The following is a 15295-nucleotide window of genomic DNA, read 5'->3' as shown; positions in this document are numbered from 1 at the left end:
TTTAATAATAGTGGTGATGGTAAACCGGTCATAAGAGGTGATGTAATGGAGTAGGCGGTATCATTCCCACTTGACAGATGAGAAAACTGCAGCTCAGAGGAGTCAAGCAATTTATCAAAATTAACAGTGGACTTAGATCTATACCAGTTCTATCTGTATCCAGGGTCCCTGAACATAATGACAACAGCAAAAATGATGGCAAACATTTCTAGAGGGCTCCACTTCACAGCAGGCACTATTCAAAGTTCTCTCCTATTAACTCATTTAGGGTGGGCTTCCCTGGTGGCTTCGTGGTAAAGAATCCACCTGCCAAGGCAGGAGACGTGGGTTGGATCCCTGGTCAGAAAGACCCCTTGGAGAAGGAAATGGGAAACCCACTCCAGTCTTGTTGCCTGGGAAATCCCATGGACAGAGAAGCCTGGTGGGCTACAATCAATGGGGTCACAAAAGAGTCAGATACAACTTGTTCAGTTCACAGAATGAACAACAGCAGTTGTTCCAATAATCTGATTCTGGAGCTAAACCTGCCTCTCTCTTTTCTGTCCCTGACTCTGCCCTTTCTTGCTCATGTGAGCTCACCTTCAGGGTCTTCCAGTGGCTGGCCTTGCTCTGGGGGATTCTGAAGCTTCTTCTGGCTCTGAAGGGTGGCACTGGAGGGCTGGGGCTGAGCATCCTGTGAGATGTCAGAAGGGCCTGCAGGTGCCAGGGGAGCCTGGTGCTGCTGCTTCTCTGCCAACTGCTGCTGCTGCTGCTGAAATATGGGGGCTGAAGAGGGCTCAGCCCTGGCCAGCCCTGCCCCATGATGGGCCCAGAAGCTGTGTCTGAGATGGCCGGTCCCTGGAGCATTGACATATAGAGCACAGTATCGAGGGCCTGGGAGCTGCTAAGAGGAAGGCAGGGGATAGAACTGGACCTGGGTGAGGGAGAAACTCGCTAAGTGGTCTTGGAGAGGAGCAGAGTTCCTCTAGGAAGACCATAAAATGGACCTGAGGTCAGAGGTGATGGGCTTACCTGCCTCATTAGGAAGAGAATCCATCCTCCCAGGAGGAGAGCAGTGAGACTGGCTGCCAGCAGGTCTTGGGGTCCCAGGCCTGGATACAGCGCTGAGGTTTTCTTCTCAGGATGCAGCTCCAGGTCCGGAGGTTCCTCCCGGCTCAGGCTCAGGAGCTGAGGACAAAGGAGCTTCCACTATAAGCAGCCCCTCCTGCTACAGAACCCCTAACCCTTATTCATCACTCAGTACATGGCTGGGCTTAGCTGAAGGGGTGGAGAGTGGTCTACATGATGGCAAACCTGGCGCTCTCCGTGGTGCTGAAAATTGTGGTGCCCCAGGAAACCTGGGGTGTCACTAAAAAAGCCAGATACTCTTGGACATCACCAAACAATACAAGTGTCTGCCTTCAGAGATTCTGAATTCAGTGAGGTTGGAGTGGGCTCCTAGGTGATTCTGATAAGCAACCAGATTTGAGAATCATGTCATTCTGAGAACAGAGCATGCCTGTTCCTTCTAACCTTGAACTACTAGCAACTCTTGTTCAGTCCTCTCCCAGGAGGGCATACCTTTATAGTTTTTCCATTTTCATTTTCTCACTTGATAAATCTTTTGCCACCTCTAAACTGAAGAATAAAGAAAACCGTGACCCGTGTTTCACAATTTAGATAGCCAATACCGTTTTGACACTTGTAACGCTTTTTTCTGGCAATAACAACAAAAAAAGTTTTTCTTCTGAGAAACTGTGAGGTCAGGTGACCCACCTCAAATGTTATGCCTAGAAGCCTGAGGAAAAGGTCCAGGGCTGCCCACCCCTGCAGCATCTCCCCACAGGCCCTCTGCCTATCGAACACTGACCTCCAAGAAGAGAGTTGGAGCCTGGATGCTTTCTGAGGGTCTGGTCCCAGAAGCCCCACTCCCTGGGGTGGGATGGACTCTCAGCATGGTGGTGTGCAGGACTGGCGGTGGCTCATGGTGTCCTAAGGGGCAGGGACAAGGTCAGGGGGCTGAAGGTGACCTCAGCCTTCTAGCTCAGAAGCTGGGCTCACAGGTCCTTTAAGTTTGGGTGGAAGGGGTCTCACCAATGAGAAGCCACTGACTAGGGAGGGCCACGCTGCCCGAGGGGTATCTGACAGCAGTGCTAGGTGAGCCCTCTCGCTCTCCTGAGACTTGCAGTGTCACCTCCTCTGTGGTGGGGCCATCGGTGGGGGCCAGGGTCAGGCCACGAGGCTACGGCAGAAGATGGAGAGTCATGAGTGGTGGCGGGGGGCTTCTCTCCTGCTTCATCCCCTCTTTCCAGCCCCTCAGAGGCCCTTTCTCACCACTAGGGCCACCCCAGTGTGAACCAGTGCTTTAGAGACATAGAAGCCAGCTTCATCCTTTCCCACATACAGGGTCATCCTAGTGGGGGAGAGGAAAGGGGAGAAGAATGAGTGAAGGTGGCGGGCAGTTTCAGTCCCATCGTACTGGTGTCCTTCTATTGTTCCAGCCCACACGTACTCTGGCCTGGGTCATGTGACTTGCTTTGACCAATGAAATAATAGCAAATGAGACAATCAGAGGCTTGAGAAATGCTTGTGCATGGGGACTTGCCTTCTCATGGGGTTCTTTGGAACCTGAGACCACCACAAGAGGAAAACAAGGTTACTGTGCGGGGGTATGAGAGACCTTATTTGATACCCCATAGGCCAAAAAAATCCACTAACTATGAGATAGGTGAGTGAAGCCATTCTAGATTGTCCAGGCTCAGCCAAGCTGCCAACTGGCTGCCCAGACCAGAAGACCACTCAGCTGACCCACAAAATCTTGAAAAATAAGAAATGTTCATTCTGAAGCCCTAAATTTGGGGAGTGATTGTGATTGGTTATATAGCAAAAGCTAATGATACAAACTCTACAGTCATTGCTTCTAAATCTGTTTCTAGCCCAGACCTCTTCCAGGAGCTCAGTTTTCTAAATCTGAATTCATCACCTCATTCCTTACCTGCTTCTCTTCCTCCTCCCCTCTTCTTCCTCCTCCTCCTCCTCCCCCATTTCCTCCTCTAGTGCTCCCTACCTTTGAAAACAACAGCACTCATGTGCTTCTAGAAACCTGATGGTAATTGGTGACTCCTTGCTCACAATCATCAAACTTTCTAATCACCAAATACTGTCTTCTCCTCTTAATATCTGTTAGCCTCCACTTATTTCCATCTCCATTGTTTCCGTCCTAGTCCAGAGTGTCTTCTGCCTGAACTAAGGCAAGGTTCTGTGCCTGCTTCCTCCCCACAGCACTAAGATGACTTAACACTGTAGCCAGTTATCTTTCCAAAATGAAAATATGATCAAATCACTTCTTTATCTAAAACCTTCCAATGCCTTCTCCTTAACCTTATCCTAAACCCTTCAAATGACCTGATAAGATCCCTGTTTAACAGCCTCAGACCTTCTTCTCTGCTCAGAGTTGTGCTCCAGCCTTGTTTTATTAACTTACTCTGTTTCCTGGTTGCCATGATCTGTCTCTCTTGTTTTCTCTTCACCCTTTAGGTTTCAACTTGTATGTCCCTTCCTCTAGGAAACTTTCTATGATTGCCTCCTGCCCCCAGTCTTGATTTAGGTGCCCTTTTATACATTCCCATGATACACTATACTTCTCTTATCTCTTCCCTTATCATACCGTATCGTGATTACCTCTTTACACCCCTGTCTCTTGCACTAGACTCTGAGATTTCTGTAGGTCAGAACACTGGCTATATTACTGTACTCCCAGAGCCTAGCAAGTGATTGCTATGTAGCAAATGCTCAATTAATATTGGGAGAACCAACTGAATTAATGGGTAATCCCTGATTTTCCCAGTCTGTCTCCTGGCTCCCCAAGAGGGGGATACTAAGGTATTTGGTGTTATAAGGAAGGGTCATTTTTAAGGGTTTTAAAATTCAATAAACACATGTGCCTGTGCACTCAGTTGCTTCAGTTGAGTTCAACTCTTTGCGACCCTATAGACCGTAGCCCACCAGGCTCCTCTGTCCATGGGATTCTCCAGGCAAGAAGTTGGAGTGGGTTCCCATGCCCTCCTCCAGGGGATCTTCCTGACCCAGGGATGGAACTTGCACCTCCTGCATTGCAGGCAAATTCTTTACCACTGAGCCACCGGGAAAGCCCCAATAAACACACGGTACCTACCAATCAGAACAGATGCCAGCTGTAGCACGGGGGTGGAGATACGGAGGCCCTCCCTTGGCCAGATTTTACCCTACCAGTTGCTGAACAGTGAGGCTATCCAGGGGTCCTGGGAGCACATGGTGGGCACACAGGGCACTGGTTATTTACCAAACTGTTTGAAATACTGTGACCCTTGGTCCAGCTGTACTGGTCTGTCATGGTTGGACATCATACCTGCCCATTGGACCTGGGCTACACTGGACAAAATACTTCCAGAAGCTCCTCCCTGGCCCCCAGACATGGGTACTTACAGCAGCTGGGTGTCTAAGGCAGGGAAGTGGGTGGCCGTGTCCTGGGGGCCTGAGGCTGGCAGTCGGATGTGGCCCCAGCGGAGGGCGAGGAAGTGCAGGGTGTCTCGAGCCAGTGTGAGGTGGGGTAGCTGGCGCAGGTTCTCCTGGTGCCATGTGTAGATGCCCACCACAGGGACGCCCAAGTCCTGCGTCCATAGCACCGCCCCGCTCCCTGGGTCCACGGTCAGCAGCAGACCCATCCCACAGGATGCAAGGTAGCTCATGTCTGCCAGGAAAGATGGTGCGGAGATGTGGTCAGGGAGCCCTGCCCTGAGGCGCTTTGGAGCATCTTGGGGTGGGGAAGCTGCTTTGAGGGTGGGCTGTCAGCAGGGCCCCTCAGGTGTGTGGAGGTCAGGTGAGATCACTGGAGGGTTATCAGGACATGGGAAGTTCACTGAGTCACTTTGATCAGGCTCAACGGGACAGTTGTGTAAGATGTAGGGGTAAGCTGAGGTCATCCAAAGGCAACTCCGGTGTGCAAATAAGTCCTTGTCACTTAGGATGTGGGGAAGTCAGTCATGGTCTGGCTGTTGGTCAGTCAGGGTGGTCTGGACACATGTGGGTAACATGGGAGTCATTTAGAATGTGAAGGGGGCTCAGTTAGGGGCCTTGTGGGTGTCACCTGTGATGTGTCAGGGTCGCCTGTGTGAATTCTCAGGTGGAATAGTGGAGTCAGGGTCTGGGAGTGGCTTAGGGTACCTTTGGGGTCATTCAGGCATTTAGGAAGGGCAGTTACGATTATTTTTTTAAACACAACATGATTATATTTTAATACACAACCAAAATACCAAATACCAGAGTAAATTGATGGCAATAAAATACGGTGTTTCATTTATACTGCATGACAAATGGTTGACACCTTTAGTCATAAATGAGTTCTTAGAAACCAGTAACAAATATATTGATATACTAAGGGAAATGAAAAAAAAAAAAACCCAAAACAGAAGGAAATGAAATAACACAAGTGACTACTATGGATTAAACATATATGAAGATGACTGAGCTGAACAATAACAAAAGAAAAGCAATTTCTTTGTAATATTATATTACCCAAGATCGCAATGGCACCCCACTCCAGTACTCTTGTCTGGAAAATCCCATGGACAGAGGAGCCTGGTAGGCTGTGGTCCATGGGGTCGCTAAGAGTTGGACACGACTGAGCAACTTCACTTTCACTTTTCATTTTTATGCATTGGAGAAGGCAATGGCAACCCACTCCAGTGTTCTTGCCTGGAGAATCCCAGGGATGGGGGAGCCTGGTGGGCTGCCGTCTATGGGGTCACACAGAGTCGGACATGACTGAAATGACTTAGCAGCAGTAGCAGCAGCAGGAAGCATACTCACACAGGAAAGGGCACTCATTATATCAAGGGGGGTGGTGACTCTAGGGGCAGTCACTCAGGGTCATCTCTCATCTCTGTCAACACTGGGGGTCAGTTGGGACACATGGGGACTGCTCAGGTGTGCAGGGGTTGCTTGGGGGTCACTTGGGGTCTGGGTAGCACCCAGGGTGACCTGGCTGAGCTCACTGCAAGTGTGAAGGAGTCAGGATGCTGAAAGCTCTCAGGGTACAGGAGGGTCAGAGGCTGTGTGCTGAGTGGGTGACCTAGGCTGTCCATCAAGAGGGTATCATTCAGTATGTGGGGTCCCTCAGGGGATCAGATGGGTCTGAATGTGGTGGGGCTTGGTCGTGGATGCCACTCAGGGTTCCTTGAGTTGGAGACCTTGCTCTAAGGTGGAGCCAGGGCAGGGAGACACTCACATTTACCAGGTGAGCCATCCACAGGGGGTGCGGAGTAGCGGCGGAAGGTGGTGTTCCAGCGCAGGGCTGGGGTCCTGGGGTCGTGCATGGTGACCGTGTACTCTGGGGACACCCAGAAGCAGGGTTACCAGGAACACCCACGTGACGCTCCTCCACCCCCACCCGGGAGACCTCATTTTGCGGAGGCAGGGGCTTCCCGAGCACCCAGCCTGGAGGCCAGACTCTGTGAGCATCACCATGGCCCGACCAGGTTTGCTTTGTTACTGCTGTGTCCCTGGCTCCTTCTTCAGTGCTCAGTGACAAGTTTGTTGACTGACAGAGTGATTGACTGGCTTGAACTCAGCGTGGAGAGCAACTGCCAGGCCTGGGCAGAGCCAAAGCGGGGGCTGTCCAAAGCATGGGGAGCAGCTGGGGTCTGACTCACGCGTCCGGCCGATGTAGAGGCGGGGGGTAGAGGGTCGCTCTGTGGTCAGTGTCATCTGCGTCTTCCCTGACTCAGGGTCCACCACAAACCAGGCATCCTGCTTCCGGCCTGTGGAGGTAGAAAGGGTGCCCGCTCTCTAGATGGGATAGATAGGGCATGCAGCCTGTCCGCGCCATGCCCCGCTGGCCTGGCTGGACCTCGGTCCTATCCCTGCTGGACTAGGACCCCAGGCTGGAGGGATGCTTACCTGTGTAGAAGACGCCATCAGAGCTGCGACATGGGGAGGCGTGAACCAGCTCAGGGATGGTGAAGGGCAGCCTCTGGGGAGCGGGAAGAGCAGAGAAACACATGCAACCTATTCGCTGGGCACAACGATGATCATATCCATTTCCCGAGAGGCTGAGTCACTTGGCTAATGTCACACAGCTGTAAGTAGCAGAGCCAGCTTCCAGAACCTGCACAATTAACCACTCTGCTACACGACCTCCGAAGGAGCTGCAGTAAATCCCACCCCCAGCACCAAGATGCCACCTGATCATGCGCTCCTGGACTAACAACCTCAGAAACACTCGCTGAGACTTGAAAATTTCAGCGGCCATCATGGCCTTGGAGATGCTGGATAACTGTGCCAGATTAAGAGACACCCGGGAGACAAGGCTGGCCTCCTTGGTGGCTCAGATGGTAGAGAATCTGCCTGCAATGCAGGAGACCCAGCTTTGATCCCTGGGTCAGGAATATCCCCTGGAGAAGGGCATGGCAACCTGCTTCAATATTCTTGCCTGGGAAATCCCATGGACAGAGGAGCTGGTGGGCTACAGTCCATGGGGTTGCAAAGAGTCGGACACACTTAGCGACTGACACTTTCTCTTTCAAGAGACATGAGGACCAGATGCAAGGGGTGGTCTTAGTTCAAGTTCTGGACAATAAAGCACACCGTTGGGCCACTTGACAAAATTAATGCAGGACTTCTCTGGTGGTCCAGTGGTTAAGAATCCATCTGCCCATGCAGAGGATATGGGTTTGATCCCTGCTCTGGGAAGATCCCACACGCTCCACAGTAACCAAGCCCGTACACTGTAACAGCTGAGCCTGAGTGCTCTGGAGCCTGTGAGATGCAACTAGAGAGTAGCCCCCACTTGCCACACAGCCAAAAACAAATAATTGATTAAGTAAAGTCTTTTAAAAATGAAACATTAATATGGATGTGGATTAGATAACCCTATTGCCTCAATGTTAAATCTCCTGATTTTGAGAATTTACACTCAGGTTGTATAGGAGAAAGTCCTTGTTTAGGAATACACAATGATGCTTTAGGAATAAAGGGGTAGAATGTCTGCAACTCTTTCTCAAAGAGTTCAGAAAAAGAAATTTTATATATACACATGTAATAGTATCTGTCTATATCTATAGGTAAACACATGTGGAATATTATCTATCTATATCTATTAAGATAGAATAATATAAATTACATATACATGTTTAATATTATCTATCTATATCTATCTATTAAGATAGAATAATACAAATTTTATATATATGAAAGTGAAAGTGCAAGTCACTCAGTCATGTCCGATTCTTTGCAATCCCATTGACAGTCCATGGAATTCTCCAGGCCAGAATACTGGAGTGGGTAGCCTTTCCCTTCTCCAGGGGATATTTCCAACCCAGGGATAAAACCCAGGTGTCCCGCATTGCAGGCAGATTCTTTACCAGCTGAGCCACAAGGGAAGCCCAAGAATACTGGAGTGGGTAGCCTATCCCTCTCCACCTGATCTTCCCGACCCAGGAATCGAACCAGGGTCTCCTGCATTGCAGGCAGATTCTTTACCAACTGAGCTATCAGGGAAGACCTTTATATACATATATATATATGTATATATACACATATATACACACATACATGTAATATTATCTATCTGTATCTATCTACTAAGAGAGAATAATAAAGTGAAAGTGATAAGATGTTAAAAAAAATCGATGCAGCTGGGCAAAGGGAATAAACAATTGCTCTGTACTATCCTTGCATTTTTTTCCCTTAGGCTTGAAATTATATCAAAGTGAAACAAAAAAATCCCCAAACTCCACATACAGAGCTCTTAGAAGATAGCGCCCCAGGCACAAACATGTACTGAGTCAGGACGGACAACAAAAGAAGGCAATACAACCTACAGTTGGCGTGTAAGGTTAGTGCTGTGATAGGGGAGCACAGAAGCTGAGGGTACCTGATGCAGGTGGGCGGGACGGAAGGACTGAAGGAGGATGTTCAGTGGTGCGTTCATTCATTCAGTCATTTCACCTATTACTAGCTGGGTGCTGGGGCCCAAGTGCCTTTCTGCACAGAGTTACATTTCTGGTGTGTATGATAATAAACAAATAAAAACACATAAATGACAATGCCGGGTAATGGTAACTGTTATTAAAACAAACTCAGAAAGCTAGGATAGAGTGATTAGAGGCGCTATTTCACATAGGGAGGCTAGAGAGTAAGAACTCAATCCAAGGGAGCAGTGAGGCTCAGGAGCCCGTGGAGGGCAGAGGGACAGAATGCTGAGACCACCAGCAGGGCCACCTACTGACGAGCCCAAGTGGCATGTTTGAGGAACAGCCAGTGCGCTGGGAGTGAGGATAGAGAAGGGCAGAGGGAAGTGGAGGCAAGCTGGAGGCAAGATCACGGGCTGGAAAGGAGTTTGGGTTTTAAATTGGGCCTTGGGGGATGAACAGGAACCAGCATGGGGAAGGGGAGCACGTTTCACAAATATTCTGGTTCTCCTTCTGGGCTCCTGGTGAGATTACCCGACTTTTGTGCTTAAAGTGGGCATAGCCATGAAACCAAATTTAGCCGAAGGGAGGGTGCAGAAGAAACCATGTCACTTTCCAAACTCTTTGCTGCGGGAGAAGCCCAGGTTGAGACGGAGCATCTGACAGCCTGGGTCTGCAAGAGACCACAGTGGACAGAGCCCCCGAGGACCCACGTGAGTCACACGGTGTGAGCAAGAGAGCAAGCCCTGTGGATCCACGGGGATGTGTGTGCTGTTACTGCAGCAAGCTGGAACCCAGGCAGTCTGGAACCCTATGGGGAAAATCTGGGTGAAGCCCCAGAGCTGGCATATTCAAGAAATTAATCAGTGTGAGTGTGTGCACGTGTGTGTGCACATAGGTGCCTGTGGGTGAGTGAAGATGCTGCAGGAGTGAGCTGGTCCTGATGTGCTTTGTTGGGGCAACTGGACTTTATCCCAGATGCAGGGGAGTGATGTCACCGACAGCCACACCTGCCCCATGAGACCCGACGGCGGACACACAGCTGGATGAACAGGAGGTCTGCTTTCTGCCTCTCTCCTGGGAGACACACTCGTGTGGATCCCATCAGTGGCTGCCCTGTGCTCTGGCTTCCAGTGGGGCTGGGATAAGGGAAGGGGCAGGGACAGGGGGAGGGTTCCCTGGGCTCCTCTCCCAGAGTCATCGTGGGCTGGCTGTGCCTCTCCCCCAAAGGCCTCCTGTCACGTGGTCCTCTCCCCTAAGCCCTTCCAGCTCCAGGTAGTGATAACTGCTCCCCCCACCGTCTTAGAGCTGATAAATAGCACCCCACGGTACGGGCCATAGCACTTGGCACCCTGCCTTCCGGTCTCCTACCCTCGGCCCCGTGGGTAGCTCAGCTGATAAAGAATTTGCTTGCAAAGAAGGATACCCCAGTTCAGCTCCTAGGTCGGGAAGATCCCCTGGAGAAGGGATAGGCAGGGCTACCCATTCCAGATTCTTGGACTTCTCTGGTGGCTCAGACAATAAAGAATCTACCTGCAATGAGGGAGACCTGGGTTCTATCCCTGGGTTGGGAAGATCCCCTGGAAGAGGGCATGGCAACCCACTCCAGTACTATTGGGGCAAACTTCGGGAGACGTTTTGGAGAGATGGCGAGGGACAGAGAAGCCTGGAGTGCTGCAGTCCATGGGGTCGTGAAGAGTCAGACACGACTGAACAACAACAACACTAGGCCCCCATCTTTGTAAGTAACCCCATTAATAAAACGTCCTTAAGCTCTCCAGTAGGAGGGTGCTGTCTATTTGCTGGGGCCTGCCTGTGGGACACACCATGAACACACCAACATCTCTTATCAACTCAGTTTCCTAATCACAGAGTAAGCCCGTCCTGGCAGGCCTCCCATGGCACAGTCAGAGCTCTGACACTGCCGGCCTCTGCGCTTGGCCACGTGACCAGCTTTGGCTGATGAGACATTAGCGAATGTGATACAGACAGCCTCCCTATCCAGGGGTTCCGCACCCACAGATTCAACCAATTGCAGATTGAAAATATTTTTTTTGGGAAAAAAAAAAAAGCTTCAGAAAGTTCCAAAAAGCAACACTTGACTTTGCTGCACACCTGGCAACTGCTTACATGACATTTACATTGTATTAGGTCTTATAAGTAATCTAAGATGGGTTAAAGTATATGGGAGGATACCTTTAGGTTATATGCAAATACTGTGCCGTTTTACACAAAGGATTTGAGCACCCTCTGATTTTGGTGGTGGGAGCTTGACCTGGAACTGATCCTCTGTGGATAGTAAGGGATAAGAGAATAAGCAAAGCTTGAAAACTGCTCATGCCCTGGCCTTGCCCCCTCCTGCTGCTTCTGATTCCCTTGTTGATACCATGTGAACAAGTCCAGGCTTGTCTGCTTAAAGATGAGAGACCCCTGGGCCAGGGGCCCCTGTCCAAAGCCGGCCAACTACCAACCAGCTTTCAGAAAAAGAGCCAGCTGACCGACAGCTGACCATAGATGCTTGAGCAAGACCGCCCAGCTGAGTCCAGCCTCAAATGTCATCCCACGAAAATGAGTTAAATAAACTGTCTGCATTTGAAGTTTGAGTTTTGGGGCGATGTGTTATTTAGCAAAAAGTAACTGATACATGGGCTTCCCAGCAGTAAAGAATCCATTGGCCATTGCAGGAGATGCAGGTTCGACCCCTGGGTAGGGAGGATCCCCTGGAGAAGGGCATGGTGACCCACTCCAGTACTCTTGCCTGGAGAATCCCATGGACAGAGGAGCCTGGTGGGCTGCAGTCCACGATGTTGCAAAGAGTAGGACATGACAGCAACTAAACAACTAATACATAGCTTTCCCCTAAAAACCCTCAGAGCCCCTGGAGAAGCTCCTGACACTCTCAGAGACCTGACAGTCAGCCTGCTGTACAGATACAGCCAGAGTCACCCCCCAACTCCCAACCTCAACAGACAGCCTCCAGACAGCCTCGCCATAGTGCTCTCAGACTTCATCCTCCGCAGGACACTCAGATTCTGGCCCTACAGCCCCCTCGGTGCCCTGGGTAACAGAAGTCCTGATCCTCGCCCATCCAAGCACAGTACGAAACACACCATTAATCCTTGTTGCTTCTGGGTCCCCAGGATATACAGGCTGCCATCAGCTGGGTCTGAGAGAAAGACGGTCCTGTGGGGCAGAGGAACGGGGGGAAGGTTCGTTCACGCCCCCTGATTCCAAGAGGGCCCCTTCCGTCCAACTTCCCTGCCAGTAGGAGCCCACCCCCGACAGGAGGCGCCACAGAGCTCCAGACCCGAATTTCTTCCCTTCCTTCCAGCCCACGTGCCCCTCCAGGCAACCCTGGCTTCCTCATCTCCCAGCTGTCCGTGCCCTGAGAGAGCCCAGTCCACTTACTCTGTGACATACATTGGCCCCTGGATGATGGGATCTGCAGGGACAAGGACACGACCATGAGCAGTCCCCTCCAGACTCTCCGTTGAAAGGCATACCTCACATTGGTACTTACCGTGTGCCGGATACCAAGCGAGCATTTTGTCATGAGCTAATGTAATACCTCTCCTGTAGGTAGGGTCGTTACCCTTGGCCCTATTTTACAGGTGAGGACTTGAGGCTCAGAGAGGTGAAGTGACTTTTCCAAGGCCACACAGCCTAGGTAAATGGTAAAGCTGACTGAAGACACCTGAGTATTGGATTCGAGACCCCATGCTCTTATCCTGAGATGACCTCCCCCAGCTCGAGGTCCAAGGAGTGGTAGCCCTTCTTTACCATCTTTCAGCGTCCACTTCAAGTCTCCTGTCTGCTTGCTCAGGGCGTGGAGACTTCCATCCAGGGTGGACACAAACAGGAGGTTCTCTGGCGTGAAGCTCTGAACCTGCAGTGGAAACAAAGCCTTCTGAGAGGCCTGGGACCACCCTAGTCCTTGTTCCAGGCAGGGACTCCCTGTCCCCCAGAGGGAAACAGAAAGAAGGATGGATGATTGGGAAAGCTGTTGGCTCCACCCCCTGATCTCCAAGACCCTAGAGAGGGGCGACAGTGGGAGCTGGGAGCCTGGCTCCTTTACAAAAGGACATCAGTGGCTCTTACAGCCTCCCTAAGAGACTGATGCTTTTATTAAAAATTTTTATTTGGCTTAGCTGGATTTTAGCTGTAGCATGAGATCTTCCCTGGTGGCTCAGACAGTAAAGAATCTGCCTACAATGCAGGAGACTCAGATTCAACCCCTGGGTCAGAAAGATCTCCTAGAGAAGGAAATGGCAACCCACTCCAGTATTCTTGCCTGGAGAATTCCATAGACAGAGGAGCCTGGAAGATTATAGTCCATGGGGTCGCAAAGAGTTGGACATGAGTGACTAACACATTCACTTTCACTTGAGGGCTCTTGGTTTGGCATGCAGGATCTAGTTCTCTGATCAGGAATCGAACCCAGGCCCCCCGCCGTTGGGAGCACAGAGTCTTCAGCACTGGATCACCAAAGGAGTCCAGAAAGAGGTGCTATTATTCTTAGCACTGTACAGGTGAAGGAGACTAAGGCTCAGAAAAGTTAGGTAATCAGCCTAAAGCCACACAGATAAATGGCAGGACTGGGACTTGAACCACCATCTCTCTGGTTCCAGCACCTGGTCCCTTTCTCCTTGGCTTCACTGTCTGCCTCTCTGGGGAAGACCCATTCTACACCCCCACCCCCCAAACCGGCCCAGCTACTTTTGGTGCCAACCTGCAGGGGGCCCCCTGGACCAAGGCTGGGGGTGGCCACGGTAGGGAGGCTGGCCCCCACTGGGCTAACTCACCTGCTCCAGCCCTTCCTTGAGCAAACAGGGTGGGGCTGAGCTCCTAGCAGGAACTCTAACATCCGGGTGGCCCTGCCGCACCTCTGCAAAGGCCACATCCTGCCCCCGGACTCTCAGGTTTGGGGGCAAGCCAATGGTTTTGGAGTAGAGTCAGGAAGCTGCCTCTGAGCCCTCTCTTTTTCTGCCCTGTTTTGTGATCTGCCACATGGCAGGAGGGAGACTGTCCTGGGCAAGAAGCTGCAGACTGAGTCCACAGTCAAGTTTTGTTTGACCATCAGGGGGTTTAAAATTTTGTCTACAGTTAGCTACCAATTTCTAAAAATTGGAAAGATTTCACTTAAAAAGTCAAGTTTCTAATTTTTGTCATTTCTAGCTTTTTTTCTCATTTTTTTCCCCTGGAAACACCCAATCTGGCCACACTGTGTTCAGATTCCTAGATGGCAACCATGGGGTGGGTCTCAAGCTGGAAGTGGGCCTGGGGTGGCACGAGCAGTTGCATGTGTGTGTGTGTGTGTGTGTGTGTGTGTGTGTTAGTTGCTAGTGGTGCCTGACTCTCTGTGACCCCATGAACTGTAGCCCTCCAGGATCCTCTGTCCATGGAATTCTCCTAGCAAAAAGACCGGAGTGGGTTGCCATTCCCTTCTCCAGGAGATCTTCCCCACCCAGGGATCAAACCTGGGTCTCCCACGTTGCAGACAGATTCTTTACCATCTGAGCCACTTGGGCACAGTTGCTTCTGGGAGCCCAATAACTGTTCTGGGGGTTATAGGTTAGACTCCTGGGTTGTAGTCCTGGCTTTTCCCTCTCACTGCATTTCTGTAAGACTGGACTTTTCCGCTCCCGGCACGGTTGAACCAGATTCCCATAAGTCCAGCTTACTTATCCCAGAGGTTGTAAGTTCGGGGTCCAGTCACTGGTAAGGGGGAGCGCTGTGATCCCCCTGAATTTGTAAAAATCGGTGTGTGGGCGCACTTCTCCACAGGGAACCTTTCAAGTTCCAAGGAAGCCAGGTTCCAGAAGTTTTAAGAGGCCTGGCAGGAAAGCGAGGGCCCCCTCCCTCGGTCTGTTCCCTCTCCCCACACCCCTACGCCGCAGGAGGGGCGGGATGCTGGGTCCCCTCTGCAGCTCGTGGAGCAACCGACAACTCCCCCAGACGAGGAGGTTTTCTCCGGCTAGAGGCTGACTTGGGGCCACCCGGACCCGGGGGAGGGCGAGGCGCCCCCTGTGGCCCCGCCGCACCCCCGGACGCCTGCGCCCCCGACCGGAGCTTGGAGGCTCCGCGGCCGCCCGCTTCTCACCTGGGGCCTGAGCGTCCCGAGGAGCGCCGCGAGCTGTAGCAGGAGCCGGGGCCACGGGCCGGACCGCCGGGCCACGCTCGCCATAGCCCGCGTAGACGGCCGCCGCTCGGCTGGCCCGGTCCCTCGGTGCCTCCGGGGAACCGCCCGGCCCCCGCCCGCCCGGAGGAGACTCCGCCCCAGGCTGGGCCAGCTGGGTGCTCGGGCCAGGACGCAACCTCAGCGGCTGTTTCCCTCCTTCCCCTGCCCTTCCCATCGCACTCACACCCGC

General features: G+C 51.7%; 1 protein-coding gene across 8 annotated transcripts in view; it reads right to left on the bottom strand.

The window, feature by feature from the left end:
* Positions 1–15295, bottom strand: part of ERN2 (endoplasmic reticulum to nucleus signaling 2) — a 23444-nt gene extending 8149 nt beyond the window's left edge. The window contains exons 1-13 of one of the 8 annotated variants that reach the window (XR_015154631.1): positions 15028–15139; positions 12708–12813; positions 12336–12369; positions 12038–12110; positions 6916–6988; positions 6669–6776; positions 6245–6346; positions 4444–4708; positions 2314–2392; positions 2074–2221; positions 1850–1971; positions 1012–1167; positions 580–765 (exon numbers count right to left, since the gene is read on the bottom strand). Coding sequence is in view for 6 of the 8 variants with exons in the window: in XM_086375298.1 (XP_086231424.1) it covers positions 580–751; positions 1012–1167; positions 1850–1971; positions 2074–2221; positions 2314–2392; positions 4444–4708; positions 6245–6346; positions 6669–6776; positions 6916–6988; positions 12038–12110; positions 12708–12813; positions 15028–15280 (1657 nt within the window). In the remaining 2 variants the exon portion in view is untranslated. Of the gene's footprint in view, positions 1–579; positions 766–1011; positions 1168–1849; positions 1972–2073; positions 2222–2313; positions 2393–4443; positions 4709–6244; positions 6347–6668; positions 6777–6915; positions 6989–12037; positions 12111–12335; positions 12370–12707; positions 12814–15027 lie in introns of all 8 variants that reach the window. The other 7 variants (XM_086375300.1, XM_086375301.1, XR_015154630.1 and 4 more) reach the window with 7 other exon arrangements.

Source organism: Bos grunniens, chromosome 25 (assembly GCF_055505025.1).
Source record: "Bos grunniens cultivar Pamir isolate PY7600 chromosome 25, Bosgru_T2T1.0, whole genome shotgun sequence".
NCBI lineage: Eukaryota > Metazoa > Chordata > Mammalia > Artiodactyla > Bovidae > Bos > Bos grunniens.
The sequence above is the reverse complement of the archived record's forward strand: the minus strand, read 5'-3'. Positions and strand labels throughout refer to the sequence as shown.